This window comes from Lepidochelys kempii, chromosome 8 (assembly GCF_965140265.1).
Source record: "Lepidochelys kempii isolate rLepKem1 chromosome 8, rLepKem1.hap2, whole genome shotgun sequence".
NCBI classification, from domain to species: Eukaryota; Metazoa; Chordata; order Testudines; family Cheloniidae; genus Lepidochelys; species Lepidochelys kempii.
The window spans coordinates 40,039,760-40,064,432 of record NC_133263.1 but is presented as its reverse complement, the minus strand read 5'-3'; the positions used below and the strand labels follow the sequence as shown (position 1 = coordinate 40,064,432).

Below are 24,673 nucleotides of genomic sequence, written 5' to 3'. Positions count from 1 at the left end.
CTGTACTGTACAAACATGTGCACAGTGCTTCTCCACCCTGGAAACACCATCTCTCTCTCTCTCTCTCACACACACACACACACACACACTACTCCCCCACAGAAACAGGCATACAATACCACAATTTGGGGGAGAAAAACCACCCAGCTGCCACATCGCCAGCCCAGAGCCTGGAGTGTGACACAGCATCAGACATTGCTGCTACCCACAGAGGGTCCCCATGTCACTCCCACTGTCATGAATATAGGGGGAAGGGTAGTAACCTTTGTGTATGATTGGCAGCTGTACTGGATTGCCTTTCCTGTAAAGGGTTAAGCAGTTCAAATAACCTACTTGGCACCTGACCAGAAGGACCAAAGAGGAAAGAAGATACTTTCAAATCTGGGCGGGGGAAGGATTGTTTTGTTATTCTGTGTGTTGTTCCCTCTCCGGAGGGAGAAGCCAAGCAGACACAATATCTCCTAAAACATATACCTGGAATAATCCATCTAAAACCACAGAAACCGTGAGTAGGGCAAGGAAATGCGTTATGTTATCTCTTGTTTTGGCTTGTGAATTTCCCTATGCTACAGAGGTAGTTTCATTCCTGTTTTTGTAACTGTGAAGCTGAGCCCAGAGGGGAATCCTCTGTGTTTTAAATCTTTTATTACCCTGTAAAGTTATCTTCCATCCTGATTTTGCAGGTGTTATTCTTTTACTTTTTTCTTTATAATAAAAGTTCTTCTTTTAAGAACCTGACTGATTTCTGTGTCCTAAAGACAAAGGGTCTGGTTGAGCTCACATTGCTAAGGCAACTGGTTGGTATTTTAGTCTCAAGCCTCCCCAGAAAAGGGAGTAAAGGGGCTTGGGGGGATATATTGGGAGGATAGAGATTCCAAGTGACCCTTCCCTGAATTTTTGTGTAAATCACTTGGTGGTGGCAGCAATATACCGTCCAAAGACAAGGAAAGGAATTTGTGCCTTGGAGAAGTTTTAACTTGAGCTGGTAGAATATAAGCTTAGGGGGTCTTTCATGTGGGACCCCACATCTGTACCCCAGAGTTCAGAGTGTGTGGGGGGAACCCTGACACCCATTGAAAATCCTTCCCAGTTCTACTGTGCCCCAATGCCCCTCTCCAATAGTTCCCTTCCATTGCCTGCTTCCCTGCCCACAGCTCTGAGCTCTTGGGCACAGTGACTCTTGAGTCTCCTTTGGCACTGGTTTCACACAAGGCAGACTTCCTACAAGTAAATACATAAGTTCACTAAGCCAGGTCCCTGCAGAGCCAGGGCTCAAAATCTGAGCTCAGTGAGTCAGGGGATTGGCGCCACGGATCAGGTGCTGGGGATCAGAGGTCAAGCCACACAGATTGGATGCTTGAGTCAGAGGTGAGAGCTATGGGGCTAGGAGCTGCAGGTCAGACAGAAGGGGTTGGCACTGGGAGTCAGAGTTAATGATCAACTGATGTTCTTGAAATTGTTGTTTTTCAAAAATAACCCATCAGCCACCACACTCTACACCTGCAGCTCCTGAAATAACTGTGTCACCCCCACTGGTTTCCGGCAGCTCCTGCAGTGACTGCCTCATCCCCATTGCTTCCCACCCGCTGCTCCGGCATCACCTGTGAGGTCCCCATAGTGCCCCCCACACCACTGGCTACTGCAGCGGCTATATCATGCCCACAGGTTCTCCCTCCCCCAGCTCCTGTATCGGTTATGTCACCCCCTGTGAGTCCCTCCCATGGGCAGGGAGGGTCCTCCCATGGCCCATCCCCTGGGGCACATTAGCTGCAACACCCTGGTGGAAGCCGTGCGGACATACCTCGGTTCAGAGCCCCATTCACAGCCTGTTCCGCTCAGGGGACTCTAATTAGGAGCAGAAAAAGGACGACAGGGTCACATCATTATACAGCCCCCAGTCTACACACTCCCCACAGGACCCTGCCAGCCCCTCCAGCCTGCATCAGCCCACCCCTGCATCTCTGCCTTGCACCTCTTTCCCCCAGGCTTCCTCTGATATCTGCTGTCTTTACCAGTGACTTGGGAGCCACTGGCCCCACCCTAGGCTCCACCAAACTATCTGGCCAACACTGCCCAATGAGGTCTTCCCCTAACCTACTCCTCCTAACCTGCTCCAGTTCCCCCAGACCTCCACTGGCCCCGGCTCAGCCTCTGCAGAACCCCAGCCAGTACCACCCACCTCCATCCTTCACTAGTCCCCTGTCTTTGCCAGCCCTTCCCCACCACTGACCATGCCAGCTCCCAGCCTCTGGATCTCTCTCCTTTCCCACCAGTTTTTCTTCACTCTCCACAACTCTGCTTTCTTTCTGCCACCCTCCATATACAGAGCCCTACCAAATTTACAGTCCATTTTAGTCAATTTCACAGTCATAGGATTTTAAAATTTGTAAATTTCATGATTTCAGCTATTTACATCTAAAATTTCATGGTGTTGTAATCATAGGGGTCCTGACACAAAAAGAAGTTGTGTGTGTGTGTGTGTGGGGGGGGGGGGTTTGCAAGATTATTATAGGGGGGGTTGCAGTACTACCACCCTTACTTCTGCACTCCTGCTGACGGTGGCGTTGTCATCAGAGCTGGGCAGCTGGAGAGCGGCGGCTGCTGGCAGAGAGCCCAGCCTTGAAGGCAGAGCCACTGCCAGCAGCAACACAGAAGTAAGGGTGGCACGGTATGGTATTGCCACCCTTACTTCTGCGCTGCTGTCTGCAGAGTTGGGCCCTCAGTCAGCAGCCGCCACTCTCTGGCCATCCAGCTCTGAAAGCAACGCAGAGGTAATGGTGGCAATACCAAGTCCCCTGTAAAATTCTTTATGACCCCCCTGCAACTCCCTTTTGGGTCAGGACCCCCAACTTGAGAAAGGCTGGCTTCTCCCATGAAATCTGTATAGTATAGGGTAAAAGCACTCACAAGACCAGATTTCACGGGCTGTGACTCATGTTTCATGGCCACGAATTTAGTAGGGCCCTATCCATATCCAACTCCATCACCAAGCAACTCCCTGCCCCAGAGCTTGGCACTGGAGTTAGATTAGGGCAGGGGACACCTGACTAGTAGAGCACAAAGACACAGGCACTCCCACATCAGACATGGACATGCCCACTCACACTCATGGACGTGCCCAGTCACACACTCACAGATGTGCACAATCACACAAACATGCACAGTCACACGCTCACGCTCACATACACTCACACAGACATGCATACATACATGCATGGGCAAACGTGCTCTCACACACCTGGATGTGAACACTCACACACACAGACGGGCACAAATAAATGGACACATCACAGCGATGTCCATTTGCTCAGCTGCAAAATCAGGTGCTCACCCATGACAGGTGCTAATGACAAAAGGCTTGCACATGCCCACACGAAAACACCTGATTTGCCCATGCAGGCCCGAGGAGCTCAACTGCACTTAGGAGGGAGGGGAGTCAGTGTTGGTATGGGCCATGCTATTTCCAGGGGCTGTGCATCTGAGTGTGTCTGTGCATGGAAGGGAGTAAAAATTTGGGACTCAGTGAGGGCTACATGTGTTTGTGCAAAACCTTTTAGAAATCCCTATAAATGCCCAGAGAAATGGACAAGTAGTGCTTTCAGCATTGTGTAAGCTGGGGGGTCAGGCAAGCTGAGGGGGACTGCAGTGGGGGGGCATAAGGGAGCAGTAAGCAACGATAAGGGGGAGGGAAGCATGTAGGGCCAAGAAAATCAGGGGGTAGGATGGAGGGAAGAGGAGGCTGAGCCAATGACGGAGGGTGCAGGGAGAGATGAGTGGGACAATAGGAAAGTGCCTGGGGATAGGTAGTGAAAGGCAGGCAGCTGGCAGAGGGAGGGAGGCTGAGAGAGCTGGCATGGCAACATTATGGAGAGGGACAAGAAGTGGGGTGGGTAGCGGTGGTGAAGCACAGCAGGGGAGTACATTGGGGAGAGTCAACAGAGTGTTGCGAAGGGGTGCACGGGTGAGCATGGCAAGGTGCTGTGCATGTGCAGAAGGGACGGGGTAGGGCAGTGGGGCAGGGAGCATGGCAAGGAGGGAAGGGATTGAAGAGTAGGGTAAGGAGGGATGGGGGAAATGAGGTGGGAGTATGGGAGAACATGGTGCAGCAGCAAGGGACGATAACTGTGGCATGGGAGGGACAATGGACCGCGGTGGAGTGGGTGAGCACAGAAGAGTGTGGGAGAGCAAAGAGGAATGGCAGTGTGGTGGGCTGGGAGTGTGCAGAGAGGGAAATGGGGGGGTATGGCAGGGTGGGAAGGGGCAGGGAAGCACAGCAGTGGAGGCAGCATTGGGGGAACACAATGAGATGTGGGATTCACATATTTTAAGAGCAGGAGGGACCAACAGTTCATCCAGTCTGACCTGCTGTGTAGCCCAAGCCAGAGAACTTCAACCATTCATTCCTGTACTGGGCGCAGTAACTTGTGTTTGACTAAAGCATCTTCCAGAGAGGCAGTCAGCTGGATATGAAGACATCAAGAGCTAGAGAATACACCAGTTCCCTTGGCAGTTTGTTCCCAGGGTTAATCACCTTCATAGCTAAGATGATATGCCTTATTTCTAATGTGAAAGTCTTGCTTCAGTTTCCAGCCATTGGCTCTTGCACTCTTTCTCTGCTAGAAATATTTTCATCCCATGAAAGCACTTACACAGTGAAATTATAGCCTGTAAGTCTTCTTTTTGAAGCGCACAGATTAAGCTCCATCAGCGTCTCACTCCAGCATCTTCTCCAGCCCTTGCTGTGTGAAAGCACAGCTGGGACTATTTCTAACATGCCTCCCCTTAGGGCAGAGAACAGTACAGTGATTCCCGGAACAGCCACCCAAACACTGCACTACACTTCAAAAATGTGCCTTGGTGTTGATTCCCTCAGAAAGGGCTCTTACGAAAATGATGAACACTCAGGTTCCTGCTTCCCTGGGCACCGCACCTCAACAGCAATGAACCTTCGAGGTATCACTTCCCTACAGCCCTGCTCCCCTGGGCAACACACCCCTATGGCAATAAACCTTTGTGGTGTAACTTCTATACTGCCCTGCTCCCCTGCGCACTGCACCCCTATGGCAATGAGTATTTGCGGTATCACTTCCCTGCAGCACTGCACCTCTGGGAAACACACCCCAATGGCAATGAACTTTCATGGCATCAATTCCCTACCACTCTGCTAGACTGGGCACTGCGCAATGAACCGTTGCGGTATCACTTCCCCATTGGCCTGCTCCCCTGGGAACCACAACCCTATGGAAATAAATTTTTGCTGTACCACTTCCATACGGTCCTGCACCCCTGGTTACAGCACCTATGGCAATGAACCATCACTTCCCTAGCGCCCTGATCCCTTTGGCAACAAACCCCTGTGGCAATAAACCTTGGTGGCATCACTTTAGAATCTGCTAAACATACTGCTCCCCTGCATACTATGGCAATGAAACTTTGCAGTATCACTTCTATACTGTCCTGCTCCCCTGCACCCCGAGGACAAAGAAACTTTGCAGCATCACTTCCTTAGCACCCTGCTCCCCTGCGCACCGCACACCTATGGCAATGAATCTTCGGGGGAACACTTCTCTACTGCCGTACTGTCATGGGCACTGCACCCCTAGGCAATGAACCTTTGCGGTATCACTTAACCTAACACCCTGCTCTCCTGGGCACCGCACCCCTATGGAAATGAACCTTCACAGGAATACTTCCCTACTGCCCTGCTTCAGTAGGCACAGCATAGCTATGGCAATGAACCACGACATCAATTCCCTATGTCCCAGCTCCCCTGGGCACCGCACCCCTATGGAAATGAACTTTGGGGGCATCACTTCCCTTCACAGAATCATTGTATCATAGAATATCAGGGTTGGAAGGGACCTCAGGAAGTCATCTAGTCCAACCCCCTGCTCAAAGCAGGACCAATCCCCAACTAAATCATCCCAGTCAGGGCTTTGTCAAGCCTGACCTTAAAAACTTCAAAGGAAGGAGATTCCACCACCTCCCTAGGTAATGCATTCCAATGCTTCCCCACCCTCCTAGTGAAAAAGTTTTTCCTAATATCCAACCTAAACCTCCCCCACTGCAACTTGAGACCATTACTCCTCATTCTGTCATCTGCTACCACTGAGAACAGTCTAGCTCCATCCTCTTTGGAACCCCCTTTCAGGTAGTTGAAAGCAGCTATCAAATCCCCCCTCATTCTTCTCTTCCGCAGACTAAACAATCTCAGTTCCCTCAGCCTCTCCTCATAAGTCATGTGTTCCAGTCCCCATATCATTTTTGTTGCCCTCCGCTGGACTTTGTCCAATTTTTTCACATCCTTCTTGTAGTGTGGGGCCCAAACCTGGACACACTACTCCAGATGAGGCCTCACCAATGTTGAATAGAGGGGAACAATCACGTCCCTCAATCTGCTGGCAATGCCCCTACTTATACAGCCCAAAATGCCATTGGCCTTCTTGGCAAAAAGGGCACACTGTTGACTCATATCCAGCTTCTCGTCCACTGTAACCCCTAGGTCCTTTTCTGCAGAACTGCTGCCTAGCCATTCGGTCCCTAGTCTGTAGCGGTGCATGGGATTCTTTCCTCCTAAGTGCAGGACTCTGCACTTGTTCTTGTTGAACCTCATCAGATTTCTTTTGGCCCAATCCTCCAATTTGTCTAGGTCCCTCTGTATCCTATCCCTACCCTCCAGCGTATCTACCTCTCCTCCGAGTTTAATGTCATCTGCAAACTTGCTGAGGGTGCAATCCACGCCATCCTCCAGATCATTAATGAAGATATTGAACAAAACCGGCCCGAGGACCGACTCTTGGAGCACTCCACTTGACACCGGCTGCCAACTAGACATGGAGCCATTGATCACTACCCGTTGAGCCCGACAATATCGCCAGCTTTCTATCCACCTTATAGTTTATTCATCCAGCCCATTCTTCTTTAACTTGTTGGCAAGAATACTGTGGGAGACTGTGTCAAAAGCTTTGCTAAAGTCAAGGAACAACACGTCCACTGCTTTCCCCTCATCCACAGAGCCAGTTATCTCGTCATATAAGGCAATTAGATTAGTCAGGCATGACTTGCCCTTGGTGAATCCATGCTTACTGTTCCTGATCACTTTCCTTTCCTCTAAGTGCTTCAGAATTGATTCCTTGAGGACCTGCTTCATGATTTTTCCAGGGACTGAGGTGAGGCTGACTGGCCTATAGTTCCCAGGATCCTCCTTCTTTCCTTTTTTAAAGATGGACACAACATTAGCCTTTTTCTAGTCGTCCGGGACTTCCCCCGATCGCATTGTGTTTTCAAAGATAATGGCCAATGGCTCTGCAATCACATCCACCAACTCCTTTAGCACTCTCGGATGCAGAGCATCCAGCCCCATGGACTTGTGCTCGTCCAGCTTTTCTAAATAGCCCTGAACCACTTCTTACTCCACAGAGGGCTGGTCACCTCCTCCCCATGCTGTGCTGCCCAGTGCAGTAGTCTGGGAGCTGACCTTGTTCGTGAAGACAGAGGCAAAAAAAGCATTAAGTACATTAGCTTTTTCCACATCCTCTGTCACTGGGTTGCCTCCCTCATTCAGTAAGGGGCCCACACTTTCCTTGACTTTCTTCTTGTTGCTAACATACCTGAAGAAACCCGTCTTGTTACTCTTAACATCTCTTGCTAGCTGCATCTCCAGGTGTGATTTGGCCTTCCTGATTTCACTCCTGCATGCCCGAGCAATATTTTTATACTCTTCCCTGGTCATTTGTCCAATCTTCCACTTCTTGTAAGCTTCTTTTTTGTGTTTAAGATCAGTAAGGATTTCACTGTTAAGCCATGCTGGTCGCCTACCATATTTACTATTCTTTCTACACATCCCTTCCACCCTACTCTCCTGGGCACCGCACCCTAATGCCAATGAACCTTCGCAGCATCACTTCCCTACCACCCTGCTCCCCTGGGCAACGCACCCCTATGGCAATGAACTATCATGGTACCAATTCCCTACGGCCCTGCTCCCCGGGCTCCACACCCTATGGAAATAAACCTTCGTGGCATCACTTCCCTACCACCCTGCTCACCTGGACATCACACTCCTATGGCAATGAACTTTCGCGGTGTCACTTCTCTACTGCCCTGATCCCTGGGCATCTCAGCCCTATGGCAATGAACGACAGCATCACTTCCCTACTACCCTGCGTGTCACTGGGCAATACACTCCTATGGCAATGACCTTTGTGGCTTCACTTCCCTACCACTCTGCTGCCATGGGTGCCGCACCCCTATGGCAATGAACCACGGCATCGCATCCCTACTGCCTGGTTCCACTGTGCACTACAACCGTACGACAATGAACCTTCACGGCATCACTTCCTAACAGCCCTGCTCCCTTGGACACTGCACCACTATGATAATGAAAATTCACGGAATAACTTCCCTACCACTCTGCTGCCCTCGGCACCTCACCCCTATGGCAAAGAACCTTTGCAGCATCACCTCCCTACAGCCTGGCTCCCCTGGGCAAAACACCGCAAAGACAATGAACTTTTGCAGCATCGTGTCCCCACCACTCTGCTCCACTGGTCACTGTACCCCAATGGCAATGAAACTTGATGGCATCACTTCCCTGCAGTCCTGCTCCACTGGGACGGCACCACTCTGAAACCCCTATGGCAATGAACCACGGCATCGCTTCCCTGCAGCCCTGCTCCCCTGTGCATCACACCCCTGTGGCAATGAACAACAGCATCACTTTCCTACTGCCCTGCATCATTGGGTGCCATACCCCTATGGCAGGGGTTCTCAAATTGGGGTCAGGACCCCTCAGGGGGTCACGAGGTTATTACATTGGGGGGGTCGCAAGCTGTCAGCCTCCACCCCAAACCCTGCTTTTCCTCCAGCATTTATAATGGTGTTAAATATATAAAAATGTGTTTTTAATTTATAAGGCGCGGTCACACTCAGAGGCTTGCTGTGTGAAAGGAGTCACCAGTACAAAAGTTTGAGAACTACTGCCCTATGTTAATGAACCATGGCATCAAGTCCCTACCGCCCTGTTTCAATGCGCACCGGAAACGTACGGCAATGAAACTTTGCGGCATCACTTCCATACCACCCTGTTCCCCTTGACAGCGCACCCCTATGGCAATGAACATTCATAAAAACACTTCCCTACTGCCCTGCAGCCCTGGGCACCAACCCCTATGGAAATGGACCATGGCATCATGTCCTTACAGCCCTGTTCTACTGCGTACCACACCCCTATAGCAATGAACCATTGCGGTATCTCTTCCCTACTGCCCTGGGCACGGCACCTCTATGGCAAAGAACCTTGGCGGCATTACTTCCTTACAGCCTGGCTCATCTGGGCAAAACACCGCTAAGGCAATGAACTTTCATAGTATCACTTCCCTACCGCCCTGCTCCACTGAGCACAGGATCCCTATGGCAATGAACCACGGCATCACTTCCCTGCAGTTCTGCTTTCCTGGGCACCACACCACTATGGAAATGAATCTTCATGGCATCATTTCCCTACTACCCTGCTTCCCTGGACACCACACCACTATGGCAAAGAACCATGATATCATGTCCCTACCACCCTGTTCCACTGTGCACCGCAACCATACGACAATGAACCTTAGCAGTATCGCTTCCCTACTGCCCTGCTTCCCTGGACACTGCACCCCTATGGCAATGAACCTTCGCAGCATCACTTCCATACCACTCTGCTGCACTGGGCACCGCACCCCTATGGCAATGAACCACGGCATCACTTCCCTACAGACCGGCTTCCCTGGGCACCGCACTGCTATGGAAATGAACCTTCGCGGTTTCACCTCCCTACCACCGTGCTATCTGGGCACCTTATCCCTATGGGAATGAACCACAATATCATGTCCCTACTGCCCTGTTCCACTGTGCACCACAAAAGTACAGCAATGAACCTTTGCGGCATCTGTTCCCTACTGCCCTGCTCGCCTGGTCACCACACCCATATGGCAATGAACATTAGCGGAATCACTTCCCTACCGCCCTGCTGCCCTGGGCACCTCACCCCTTTGACAAAGAACCATGGGATCACATCCGCACCGCCCTGTTTCACTGCACACTGCACCCATATGGCAATGAACCATCGCGGTATCTCTTCCCTACCACCCTCCTCCCCTGCACACCGCACTACTACTGCAATGAACATACGTGGCATCACTTCCCTACCTCCCAGCTGCTCTGGGCACCTCACTCCTATGGCAATGAACCACGGCATGACGACTCTACGGCCCTGTTCCACTGCACACCAGAACTGTACGGCAATGAACCTTCATGGCATCAACTCCTTACCGCCCTGCTCCACTGGGCATCGCACCCCTATGGCAATGAACCACGGCATCGCATCCCTACTGCCCTGTTCCGCTGTGCACTACAACCGTACGGCAATGAACCTTCACGGCATCACTTCCTAACGGTCTTGCTCCCTTGGACACTGCACCATTATGATAATGAAAATTCACGGAATAACTTCCCTACCATGCTGCTGCCCTCGGCACCTCACCCCTAAGGCAAAGAACCTTTGCAGCATCACCTCCCTACAGCCTGGCTCTCCTGGGCAAAACACTGCTAAGGCAATGAACTTTTGCAGCATCGTGTCCCCACCACTCTGCTCCACTGGTCACCGTACCCCAATGGCATCATTTCCCTGCAGCTCTGCTCCACTGGGAAGGCACCCATATGGCAATGAACCACGGCATCACTTCCATGCAGCCCTGCTCCCCTGAGCATCACACCCCTGTGGCAATGAACATTTGCAGAATCAATTCCCTACTGCCCTGCTGCCCTGGACGCCTTACCCCATGGCAATGAACAACAGCATCACTTTCCTACTGCCCTGCATCATTGGGTGCCATACCCCTATGGCAGGGGTTCTCAAATTGGGGTTGGGACCCCTCAGGGGGGTCGCGAGGTTATTACATTGGGGGGGGGTCGCAAGCTGTCAGCCTCCACCCCAAACCCTGCTTTTCCTCCAGCATTTATAATGGTGTTAAATATATAAAAATTATTTTTTAATTTATAAGGGGGGGGTCGCATTCAGAGACTTGCTATGTGAAAGGGGTCACCATTACAAAAGTTTGAGAACTACTGCCCTATGGTAATAAACCGCGGCATCAAGTCACTACCACCCTGTTTCAATCTGCACCGGAAACGTATGGCAATGAATCTTCATGGTATCACTTCCACACCATCCTGTTCCCCTAGACAGCGCACCCCTATGGCAATGAACATTCACAAAAACACTTCCCTACTGCCCTGCAGCCCTGGGCACCAACCCCTATGGCAATGGACCATGGCATCATGTCCTTACAGCCCTGTTCTACTGCGTACCACACCCCTATAGCAATGAACCATTGCGGTATCTCTTCCCTACTGCCCTGGGCACGGCACCTCTATGGCAAAGAACCTTGGCGGCATTACTTCCTTACAGCCTGGCTCATCTGGGCAAAACACCGCTAAGGCAATGAACTTTCATGGTATCACTTCCCTACCGCCCTGCTCCACTGAGCACAGGATCCCTATGGCAATGAACCACGGCATCACTTCCCTGCAGTTCTGCTTTCCTGGGCACCACACCACTATGGAAATGAATCTTCGTGGCATCATTTCCCTACTACCCTGCTTCCCTGGACACCACACCTCTATGGCAAAGAACCACAATATCATGTCCCTACCGCTCTGTTCCACTGTGCACCGCAACCATACGCAATGAACCTTAGCAGTATCACTTTCCTACTGCCCTGCTTCCCTGAACACTGCACCCCTATGGCAATAAACCTTCGCGGCATCACTTCCCTATCTCCCTGCTGCACTGGGCACTGCATCCCTATGTCAATGAACCTTCGCGGCATCACTTCCCTACTGACCTGCTCCCCTGTGCACTGTATCCCTATGGCTACGAACCCTGGCAGCATCATTTCCCCAATGCCCTGCTTCCCTGTGCACCATATCCCAATGACAACGAACCTTTGCAGCATCACTTCCCTATCGCCCTGCTACCCCGGGCATTGCACCTCTATGGCTATGAACCTTCGTATCATCACTTCCCTACAGCTCTGCTCCCCTGGGCACCTCTCTGCTACAGTGCTACTTCCCCCTAACAGGTTTCAGAGTAGCAGCCGTGTTAGTCTGTATCCACAAAAAGAACAGGAGTACTTGTGGCACCTTAGAGACTAATACATTTATTTGAGCATAAGCTTTCATGGGTACAGCCCACTTCATAGGCATGCATCCGCAGTATTCCCCCTGGGCACCCTTCCCTCATATTGCATCTCACATGAGATGTGGCTGCTCTGTATTGGATCCCTCTGGGTACTGTTCCTGGGTACTGACAACACCACCACACCCCTTCTCTCTGGAGGCAGTTGTGAGTGGGCCACGTACAGATCCCAATAGTCCTAAGTACCCTCCTTTGAATTCCCAGGGCGAGAGTGCTGAGCAGCCTGGCCCTCCCAGTTCAGCATGCCAGACCTCCTCAAAAGCAAGGCTCAGCAGGCGCTTGGCTTGGCAGAAGCTTAATAGCTCTCACCCAAACTGCCCTTTGAACTGACTTTTTTGAAGGATTGGCCATGCTGTGGGTTCCCACTCATGTACCCCCCCACCCCACCCCGTCCACCCAGATCTGGATATTAGACCATCCAGACAGCAGCCTGTTCTCCCAACCCACAACCTCACCCAGCAGACAGCCTTGGGCACAGCATCTGCCTTACACTGCCAAAGGGCACACAGAGGTTCCTGGCTTAGGGAAGGAGCGGCCAGCAATGCAGCCTCCCTGAGCTCCCCATACCAGCTTTGTTAAGATCTCTGCCTTCCTATCACTGCACATGGACACAGGCCAGAGAGCTTTGCCTCCCGCACAGCATAGCATCAATTTCACTTTTCATCCCTTGAGGCAGGCTGCTGGAATGGTGCTTACTTCCACAAGAGGAAGCAATGAATTGGAGCAGATCACTGTGGAGAGAGATCCTAGAGATCGAGGATCTGCAGAGTAAGGGATGAAAACACATACACACAGAGAGTTCCCTGGGCCCCACATCAGTCCCTATAGCACTCAGACTGACAGCTTCTGGGATCCTACCCCATCCCTCCAACATTCCAATAGACAGTTTCCGAGCCCCAACAGTATATCCCCAACACCCAGACAGTTTCTCCTGAGCACCAACACCATCCCTCCAACACCCAGACAGCTTCTGAGCCCCAGCATCATCACAGCAAAACCCAGGTAGACAGCTACAGGGATCCAATACTGACCCTGTGACTCCAACAAAGGTGGCTCCTGGGTCCCAACATGATATTTACAAAATCGGACAGCTGGCACACAAGACCCAATACCTGTTCCTAAACACTCATACAGATGGCTCCCTAAACCCAACATTGTCCATACACAGAAATGGCTCCCTGGAGCCAACATTGACCTCCTACAACACCCAGACGGACAGTTCCAAAAATCTAACACCATCCCTACGATATCTTCACAGAAGGATCCTCAGAACTAGTGCTGACCACCACAACAAAAGGACAGATGTCTCACAAGTCCCAACAACATACACACAGCTCCCCAGGACCAACACTCATCCCTACAACACCTGGACAGATGGCTCCCCTGGCACTAAACAATGGCACCTAAATCACACATATGGACAACTCTCTCTGGAATTAACCACTTCTACTAAATCCGGACAGTGGGCGCCAGAAACCAAACAATGGCCCTAGAACATACCAGAATAACTCCTACAAAACCAAGGCATCTATTTTCCCAAACCCCATCTAAACACGCCACCACCAAGACAGGGGGCTGTCCCAGACCAAACATTGGCTCCTATCATACCTAGATAGACAAGTTCCAGAGAGCAGCACCAATCCTCACAGCACTCAAACAGCTGACTCCTCAGACTCTGCCAAAGCCGTCACAGCACCCAGACACAAGACTATTGTTATTGACAAACAATAACCTTTTCAAACCCCAGACAGCTCCCAGACTCCACACTGGTCCCAACAACACCCAGATGGATAGTTATTCAAGACCATATTCAAGCCTCTACAACAGGCACATTAGATTTTAAGGTTTTGGTACTGGAGGCATTTCTTCCTTTGTGTTTATACAGAGCCTAGAATAATGGGCTTCCATTCCTGATCAGGATCTTTATGCACCATCATAATAAACACAACAATAATTACATTTTAAAAATTATGTTAAAGAATATTATGAAGGTTACAAAGTCAAGCACTCAAAAGTTAGGAAATGTCAGAATTAGGGTTGTCCATGCAAGCTTAATTCATCTCCCTTGCATGTATTATGATGCAGTCTTTAATTACATAATCCCATACCATTTTTTTCACAGAACCCCTGCCTCATTCAGTGCACTAGATGGACGATGCTCTGTAGTCTGTAGGAGTCCCACCACATTTGGTGCAGAAGCTATAAGGTGTGTAGCAAGTGAGGCAGGGGATTGCAAGAAGTTCCTACTCGAAAGCATAGAAGTGCTAGAGTTTCTCAATTAAATGGCAGAATGCATTTTTATCATGGGCAAAACAACATATTTCCCCTAGCTTCATTCTCTGAAATGACTGAACTGGTTTTGCTGAAACTTTCCCAAAATATTCAGCCCAAGGTAGATGCTGATCAGGGAATATTTAAGCCTTAACAGTTAAAAGTTTACAAAAAGAAAAGGAGTACTTGTGGCACCTTAGAGACTAACCAATTTATTTGAGCATGAGCTTTGCATCCGATGAAGTGAGCTGTAGCTCACGAAAGCTCATGCTCAAATAAATTGGTTAGTCTCTAAGGTGCCACAAGTACTCCTTTTCTTTTTGTGAATACAGACTAACATGGCTGTTACTCTGAAACCAGTTAAAAGTTTGACAAAGTTATAAGCATCTGAAAATGGGGTCCTACAATAGGAAGTGTTAGGCTATCTTAACACAGGGTTTGCTACCTGCAGTGCCTATACTATACTAATAATTTATTTAAAATTACATCCTGAAACCTACACTATCCAGGTAGACAGCTGGTCCCAATTGAGCCCTGTGACACCAACATAGACAGCTCTGCAGATTAACCATAGTCCAAATAACAGTCCTTGCAACACCTTGACAAGCAGCTCCCCAGACTGACTAAGGACTCTTGCCATACCAGGACAGATATATTCCTGGATCAACCAATGGCTTTGCAATAGCCAGTCTGGAAGTTGTCCAGATTGACTAACAGCCTTAGCAATAGGCAGCTCCTTGAACTGACCAAAGACCTCAGCAAAAAAACACACAGAATGCTTTGCAGACCGAGATACTAGTGGAAAGGAAAAAGTGTTAATATCTTATGGAAAGCAGTCTCATCATACGTTTTTTCTCAGACACAGAACAGAAATATTAATTGAACACTTTTGCATTTTCTGCATTATAATGTGAAAAAGAATAAAGTCCAGACCATGATATTTATTCTTGGTGCTATAGCCAATGAATAAAGCTGAAAACAATTATGAGCCACATGAGCTAGGAGGAAGAATTTAACCAGAAAAATATGAATGATAATTGAGAATTGTTTAAGAACATGGTACTAGATACCCACCCAAAAAGTCACAATTGAGGAAGAAGGCCATATTGGTTAAAAAATGACCTCGTTTAGAGGAGAAATGAAGGCAACTATAAAAAATAAAAATAATAATATATAACAAATAGAAGTTAATAGTAATAGTAATGAATATAAATAAGAAGCTTGCAATTGTAGAAAATTGACAAGGGAGCCAAAGGAACACAAGGATAAATCTATGGCTATCAGAGTAAAGGAAAATAAGAGGGAATTTTAAAAGTATATTAGGAACAAAAAGAAACCGGACGGTGGTATTGGTCCATTACTGGATGGAAATAGTAGAATTATCAATAATAATGCAGAAAAGGCAAAAGTGTCCAATTAATATTTCTGTTCTGTATTTAAGAAAAAAATATATGATGAGACTGCTTTCCATAAGATGATAACACTCTTTCCTTGTTAAATAGCTGCTACTAATATTAGACATTCTTAAATCAGTAGGTCCAGATAACTTGCATCCAAGAGTTTTCAAAGATCTGACTGAGCAGTCAGTCAGGACTGTTAACTGGACTGTTAATGTTGTTTTTCAGTTAGACTGGAACACCAGGGAAGTTTCAGAAGACTGGAAGAAAGATAAAGTTGTGCCAACATTTAGAAAGGGTAAATGGGATGGCCCAAGTAATTATAGGTCTGTCATTCTGACATCCAGCCCAGGCAAGATAATGGAGTGGCTGATATGGGATTTGATTAATAAAGAATGAAAGGAGGGTAGTATTATTAATGCCATTTAACACCAGTTTATAGAAAATAGATCCTGTCATACTAACTTGATATCTTTTTTTGATGCGATTATAAATTTGATTGATAAAGGTGACAGAGTTGATGTAACATGCTTAGACTTCTTCTGCCATTTGACTTGGTATGGCATGATACTTGGATTTAAAAACTACAAAGATGTAAATTGAAGATGGCATACATTAAATAGATTAAAAGACGGCTAACCGATAGGTCTGAAAATGTAACTGTAAACAGGAAATCATCGAACAGGTGTGTTCCTCTAGTCGGGTCCTCCAGAGATAGGTTCTTGGCCCTACACTATTTAACATTTTTATTAATAACCTGAAAGAAAACATAAAATCATCCCTGATAAAGTTGGAAGACGGCACAAAAATTGGGGGAGTTGTAAATAATGAAAAGGATAGATCACTGTTACAGAGCAGTTTGGATTGCTTGGTAAGGTGGGCACAATGGTTATTAGCCAAGATGGTTAGGAATGCATCCCCATGATCTGGGTGTCCCTAGCCTCTGATTGCAAGAAACTGGGAGTGGACGACAGGGGATGGATCACTTGATGATCACTCACCTATTCTGTTCATTCCCTCTGATGTACCTGGCATTGGCCACTATTGGAAGACAGGATACTGGACTAAATGAACCATTGGTCTCATCCAGTATGGCTGTTCTTATGTTCAGCAAACAATATGCATTTTAATATGGCTAAATATAACTATATACATCTAGGAACAAAGAATGTAGGCCATAGTTACAGGATGGGGGGCTATGCTGGGAAGCAGTGACTCTGAAAAAGGTTTGTGGGTCATAAGCCCCCAGTGTGACACTGTGACAAAAGGGATAATGTGATTCTTGGATACACGGGACTCTCAAGTAGGAGCAGAGAGGTTATTATACCTCTGTGTTTGGCATTGCTTCAACTACTCCTGGAATACTGTGTCCAGTTCTGGTGCTCACAGTTCAAGAACAGTGTTGATAAATTGGAGTGGGTTCACAGCAGAGCCACAAGAATGGTTAACACATTAGAAAACCTGCCTTATAGTGATAGACTGAAGGAGCTCAATCTATTTAGCTTAACAAAGAGAAGGTTAAGGGGGCACGTGATTATAGTCTGTAAATACCTATATGGGGAGCATATATTTAATAATGGGCTCTTCAGTCTAGCAGAGAAAGTATTACACGATCCAGTGGGTGGAAGTTGAAGCTAGACAAATTCAGACTGGAAATAAGGTGTAAATTTTTAACAATGAGGGTAATTAACCACTGGAATAATTTACCATGGGTCACAGTCAATTTTCCATCACTGACAATTCTGTAATTAAGATTGGATGTTTTTCTAAGAGATCTGGTCTAGGAATTATTTGAGGGCAGGTCTCTGGCCTGTGTTATACAGAGGGACAGACTAGATGATTACAGTGGGCCCTTCTCGCCTTGCAATCTGTGAATCTGTTAAAGTGAATCTGTGAGCCCATCTGGTACCTGGGCAAGTGTCAGGAAAGGAATGACACACCATAGCACAGCAGCTCCTGCTCTTCTCCCTCTGAAATGTGGAGATGGGATTGCCCAGCAGAATGGCTTTCTGGCCTCTGTGCATTCAGCCCTCCCCTGCATTGGCTTAAATGTCTGTGCAAATACGTATGGAAACACACACATGCCACTCACACAAGGCTTCAACTCATACACCCCCTTATAGGTAATATCCTATTTGTCACACGCATAAACCACTGTCTCTTGCATGCGTCCCTTCTTGACCCTTTTCACAGACATCTCTCTTGTGCAGCAATCCCTATGAACAGGATTCTCCGTACTCCTGCAGGATTCCAAGTGGTGAATCTGACCTGCCTAGCTGCTCATCCTGCTATTTCTATTGCTGAGTACTTCAGCTCCTCTGATCCAGAGAAGGAAGTCACCTGTGCCAACACCTCACACAAGCCCCCTGTCTCTCTGCCATCTGCTTTATGACTTGACAGAGCCAGTGATAGCCTGGGACACCTCTGCCAAGGTGGGTGGACTGGGAGTGCTTGAGCCCATATGATGAAGTGGTTGGGCCAGGCTGGGAATTGGGCTTGTTCTATTAGGAGTGGGTTGGGAGTGCCAGACCTGTGTACTGAGTAACAAGAGATAAAATGGAGCCATCAATTAGCCCCTCCCAGGAGCCCTGTGCGTGCTGACCCTGGCACTGCTCCCAACTTCTCCACAGAGCCTGCTAGTAGGGGCTGGTTGGTGCATAGCTCTGGCACCAGGCCCTCTGCTGTGCTGCTCTTTCCAGGTGATCCTGTGAGATGCAGGAATGTGCCTTATCCAGAGCTCCTGCCCACTACAGGAATACAGGACTGGAAGGGACCTGCTGGATCACCAAGTTCCATCTCCTGCTATTGCAGGCAGCCCTGTCATATAATCTCATTTATAAACTTATCATGCACCATCTTAAATCAGTTTGGGTGTTTGCTCCCACAACCCCTATTGGGAGTCTGCTTCAGAACTTCCTTCCTCTGATGGTTGGAAGCCCTCTTCTCATTTTCAGCCTGAGCGTGTTCAAGGCCAGTTTATCCCCATTTGTTCTTGTGCTAGCATTGGCCTTTGGCTTCAATAGCACTGCCTCAGGCAGTACTCCTGCCTGTAAGAACATAAGAATGGCCACACTGGGTCAGACCAAAGGTCCATCCAGCCCAGTATCCTGTCTACCGACAGTGGCCAATGCCAGGTGCCCCAGAGGGAGTGAACCTAACAGGTAATGATCAAGTGATCTCTCTCCTGCCATCCATCTCCACCCACTGACAAACAGAGGCTAGGGACACCATTCTTTACTCATCCTGGTTAATAGCCATTAATGGACTTAACCTCCATGAATTTAGCTAGTTCTCTTTTAAACCCTGTTATAGTCCTAGCCTTCACAACCTCCTCAGGCAAGAAGTTCCACAGGCTGACTGTGCACTGAGTGAAGAAGAACTTCCTTTTATTTGTTTTAAACCTGCTACCCATTAATTTCATTTGGTAGCCCCTAGTTCTTATATTATGGAAACAAGTAAATAACTTTTCCTTATTCACTTTCTCCACACCACTCATGATTTTATATACCTCTATCATATCCCCCCTTAGTCTCCTCTTTTCCAAGCTGAAAAGTCCTCGCCTCTTTAATCTCTCCTCATATGGGACCTGTTCCAAACCCCTAATCATTTTAGTTGCCCTTTTCTGAACCTTTTCTAATGCCAGTATTTTTTTTTTGAGATGAGGGGACCACAGCTGTAAGCAGTATTCAAGATGTGGGCGTACCATGGATTTATATAAGGGCAATAATATATTCTCCGTCTTATTCGCTATCCCTTTTTTAATGATTCCTAACATCCCTTTTGCTTTTTTGACTGCCGCTGCACACTGCATGGACGTCTTCAGAGAACTAGCCACAATGACTCCAAGATCTTTCTCCTGATTAGTTGTAGCTAAATTAGCCCCCATCATATTGTATGTATAGTTGGGGTTATTTTTTCCAATGTGCATTACTTTACATTTATCCACATTAAATTTCATTTGCCATTTTGTTGCCCAATCACTTAGTTTTGTGAGATCTTTTTGAAGTTCTTCACAGTCTGCTTTGGTCTTAACTATCTTGAGCAGTTTAGTATCATCCGCAAACTTTGCCACCTCACTGTTTACCCCTTTCTCCAGATCATTTTATGAATAGGTTGAATAGGGTTGGTCCTAGGACTGAAACTTGAGGAACACCACTAGTTACCCCTCTCCATTCTGAAAATGTACCATTTATTCCTACCCTTTGTTCCCTGTCTTTTAACCAGTTCTCAATCCATGAAAGGATCTTCCCTCTTATCCCATGACAACTCAATTTACGTAAGAGCCTTTGGTGAGGGACCTTGTCAAAGGCTTTCTGGAAATCTAAGTACACTATGTCCACTGGATCCCCCTTGTCCACATGTTTGTTGACCCCCTCAAAGAACTCTAATAGATTAGTAAGACATGATCTCCCTTTACAGAAACATGTTGACTTTTTTCAGAGTAACAGCCGTGTTAGTCTGTATTCGCAAAAAGAAAAGGAGGACTTGTGGCACCTTAGAGACTAACCAATTTATTAGAGCATAAGCTTTCGTGAGCTACAGCTCACTTCTTCAGATGCATATCGTGGAAACTGCAGCAGGCTTTATATATACACAGAGAATATGAAACAATACCTATTCCCACCCCACTGTCCTGCTGGTAATAGCTTATCTAAAGTGATTTCCAGCACAAATCCAGGTTTTCTCACCCTCCACCCCCCCACACAAATTCACTCTCCTGCTGGTGATAGCCCATCCAAAGTGATAACTCTTTACACAATGGTCAGTTTGGATGAGCTATTACCAGCAGGAGAGTGAGTTTGTGTGTGTATGGGGGTGGGGGGGATGTGAGAACCTGGATTTATGCAGGAAATAGCCCAGCTTAATTGTCATGCACATTGTGTAAAGAGTTATCACTTTGGATGGGCTATCACCAGCAGGAGAGTGAATTTGTGTGGGGGGGTGGAGGGTGAGAAAACCTGGATTTGTGCTGGAAATCACTTTAGATAAGCTATTACCAGCAGGACAGTGGGGTGGGAATAGGTATTGTTTCATATTCTCTGTGTATATATAAAGCCTGCTGCAGTTTCCACGATATGCATCTGAAGAAGTGAGCTGTAGCTCACGAAAGCTTATGCTCTAATAAATTGGTTAGTCTCTAAGGTGCCACAAGTCCTCCTTTTCTTTATGTTGACTTTTGCGCAACAATTTATGTTCTTCTATGTGTCTGACAATTTTATTCTTTACTATTGTTTCAACTAATTTGCCCAGTACTGACGTTAGACTTAGCGGGCTGTAATTGCCAGGATCACCTCTAGAGCCCTTCTTAAATATTGGCGTTACATTAGCTGTCTTCCAGTCATTGGGTACAGTAGCTGATTTAAGGGACAGGTTACAAACCATAGTTAATAGTTCTGCAATTTCACATTTGAGTTCTTTCAGAACTCTTGGGTGAATGCCATCTGGTTCTGGTGACTTGTTACTGTTAAGTTTCTCAATTAATTCCAAAACCTCCTCTAGTGTCACTTCAATCTGTGACAATTCCTCAGATTTGTCACCTACAAAAGACGGCTCAGGTTTGGGAATCTCCCTAACATTCTTAGCCATGAAGACTGAAGCAAAGAATTGGGATAGGGAGGGATAGCTCAGGAGTTTGAGCTTTGGTCTGCTAAACCCAGGGTTGTGAGTTCAATCCTTGAGGGGGCCATTTAGGGATCTGGGGCAAAAATTGGGGCTTGGTCCTGCTTTGAGCAGAGGGTTGGACTAGATGACCTCTTGAGGTCCCTTCCAACCCTGATATTCTATGGTTTAGTTTCACTGCAATGACTTTATTGTCTTTAAGCGTTCCTTTTGTATCTTGATCGTCCAGGGGCCCCACTGGTTGTTTAGCAGGCTTCCTGCTTCTGAAGTACTTAAAAAACATTTTGTTATTACCTTTTGAGTTTTTGGCTAGCTGTTCTTCAAACTCCTTTTTGGCTTTTCTTATTACATTTTTACATTTAATTTGGCAGTGTTTATGCTCCTTTCTATTTACCTCACTAGGATTTGACTTTCACTTTTTAAACAATACTTTTTTATCTCTCACTGCTTCTTTTACATGGTTGTTAAGCCACGGTGGCTCTGAGGCACGTTGAGGGCAGCTTGCCCGGTGTGGGGAAGAGCTTTTGCGTTGCTGCTTTGGCCACCACAGACCCATGGAAACTTCAGATTTGTGCTAGTCCAAGGAGGATCTGCAAACACCAAGCTCTTGGGGGGATCATGAGGGAGACAGATCATTAGAAACATAGATAGCTGGTTTTGTGATGACTGGGAGAACCATATGGTGACTTACCTGCCTGGTGAGGCATCTACATAGACTTATGTGTAGTGCTGGAGAGGAGCCAGTGGTCTTGGTACATGTAGGTACCAATGATGTAGGGAAGGGTAGGAGAGACATCCCAGAGGCCAAATTAGGCTGCTAGGAAAGACTGAAATCCAGGACCTCTATGGTGGCATTCTCAGAAATCCGCAGGGCCAGGTAGGCAGGCAGAGCTTCAGAGTCTCAATGCATGGATGAGACGATGGTGTAGAGAGGAGGGGTTTAGATTTATTAGGAACTGGGGAAACTTTTGGGATAGGGGGAGCCTATACAGGAAGGATGGGATCCACCTAAACCAAAGTGGATCCAGACTCCTGGCACTTAACATTAAAAAGGTTGCAGAGCAGTTTTTAAACTAAGAGATGGGGGAAAGCCGATTGCTGCAGAGGCGCATATGGATCAGACAGAGACTTCTCTTAGAGGAGAGTGTATTGATAAAGATTATCCAGGTTTTAGTCAGGAGGAGGGGATGGAAGAGGATAAAGTATGGGCCAGATCAGATGAGAAACATTCACATAATGAATCTGACACATCATAAAAGATACAGACAAATAAACAGTGACAGGTTTTTAAAGTGCTTGTATACAAATGCTAGAAGTCTAAATAATAAGATGGGTGAACTAGAGTGCCCCGTGTTAAAGGAGGATATTGATATAATAGGCATCACAGAAACCTGGTGGAGTGAGGACAATCAATGGGACACAATCATTCTGGGGTACAAAATATATTGGAAGGACAGAACAAGTCGTACGGGGGCAGGGATTGGCACTATACATGAAATAAAATGTAGAATCAAATGAAATAAAAATCTTAAATGAATCCACATGTTCCATAGAATCTCTATGGATAGTAGTTCCATACTGTAATAAGAATATAACAGTAGGGATCTATTATCGACCACCTGACCAGGACAGTGATAGTGATGATGAAATGCTAAGGGAGATTAGAGAGACTATCAAAATAAAAAACTCAATAATAGTGGGAGATTTCAATTATCCCCCTATTGACTGGGTACATGTCACCTCAGAACGAAATGCAGAGACAAAATTTCTCGATACTTTAAATGACTGCTTCTTGGAGCAGCTGTTACAGGAACTCACAAGGGGAGAGGCAACTCTCAATCTATTCCTGAATGGAGCGCAGGATCTGGTCCAAGAGGTAACTATAACACGACCGCTTGGAAATAGTGTCCATAATATAATAACATTTAACATTCCTGTGGTGGGAAGAATACCTTAACAGCCCAACACTGTGGCATTTACTTTCAGAAAGGGGAACTATGCAAAAACGAGGAGGTTAGGTAAACAGAAATTAAAAGGTACAGTGACTAGAATGAAATCCCTGCAAGCTGCATGGACACTTTTCAAAGATACCATAATAGAGGCTCGACTTACATGTATACCCCAAATTAAAAAACACAGCTCTCAACAGACCACTTTCCTAGCCAGCAGAGGAAGCACAATACCTGGGATTTTGTAGGTCCCACCCAGGGTATGTCTACACTGCAGTCAGAAGTGTGACTGCAGCTTAAATTGTAGGTAGTGTGAGAACAAAGAGCAGTGAAGATGTGGGCTGCAGCAAGGGCTGCAGAAACACGACTGGAACCCTCATAGAATCATAGAATATCAGAGTTGGAAGAGACATCATGAGGTCATCTAGTCCAACCCCCTGCTCAAAGCAGGACCGATCCCCAAGTAAATCATCCCAGCCAGGGCTTTGTCAAGCCTGACCTGAAAAACCTCTAACGAAGGAAATTCCACCACCTCCCTAGGTAACGCATTCCAGTGTTTCACCACCCTCATAGTGAAAAAGTTTTTCCTAATATCTAACCTAAATCTCACTCACTGCAACTTGAGACCATTACTCCTTGTTCTGTCATCTGCTACCACTGAGAACAGTCAAGAGCCATCCTCTTTGGAACCCCCTTTCAGGTAGTTGAAAGCAGCTATCAAATCCCCCCTCATTCTTCTCTTCTGAAGACTAAACATCCCCAGTTCCCTCAGCTTCTCCTCATAAGTCATGTGTTCCAGTCCCCTAATCATTTTTGTTGCCCTCTGCTGGACTCTTTCCAATTTTTCCACAACCTTCTTGTAGTGTGGGGCCCAAAACTGGACACAGTACTCCAGATGAGGCCTAACCAATGTCGAATAGAGGGGAAAGATCATGTCCCTCGATCTGCTGGCAATGCCCCTACTTATACAGCCCAAAATGCCATTGGCCTTCTTGGCAACAAGGGCACACTGCTGACTCATATCCAACTTCTCGTCCACTGTAAATCCTACGTCCTTTTCTGCAGAACTGCTGCCTAGCCATTCGGTCCCTAGTCTGTAGCTGTGCATGGGATTCTTCCATCCTAAGTGCAGGACTCTGCACTTGTCCTTGTTGAACCTCATCAGATTTCTTTTGGCCCAATCCTCCAATTTGTCTAGGTTC

At 47.2% G+C, this 24,673-nt stretch overlaps 1 protein-coding gene across 5 annotated transcripts in view; it reads right to left on the bottom strand.

Moving 5' to 3' along the window:
• PCDH1 (protocadherin 1) overlaps positions 1–24,673 on the bottom strand; it is a 129,375-nt gene that overhangs the window by 10,882 nt on the left and 93,820 nt on the right. The window contains exon 5 of one of the 5 annotated variants that reach the window (XM_073356195.1): positions 1,802–1,845. The exons of the other annotated variants lie outside the window; for them this stretch is intronic. Coding sequence (XP_073212296.1) covers positions 1,820–1,845 — 26 coding nt within the window. The 3' untranslated portion in view covers positions 1,802–1,819. The remainder of the gene's footprint in view (positions 1–1,801; positions 1,846–24,673) is intronic. 5 annotated transcript variants of the gene reach the window in all.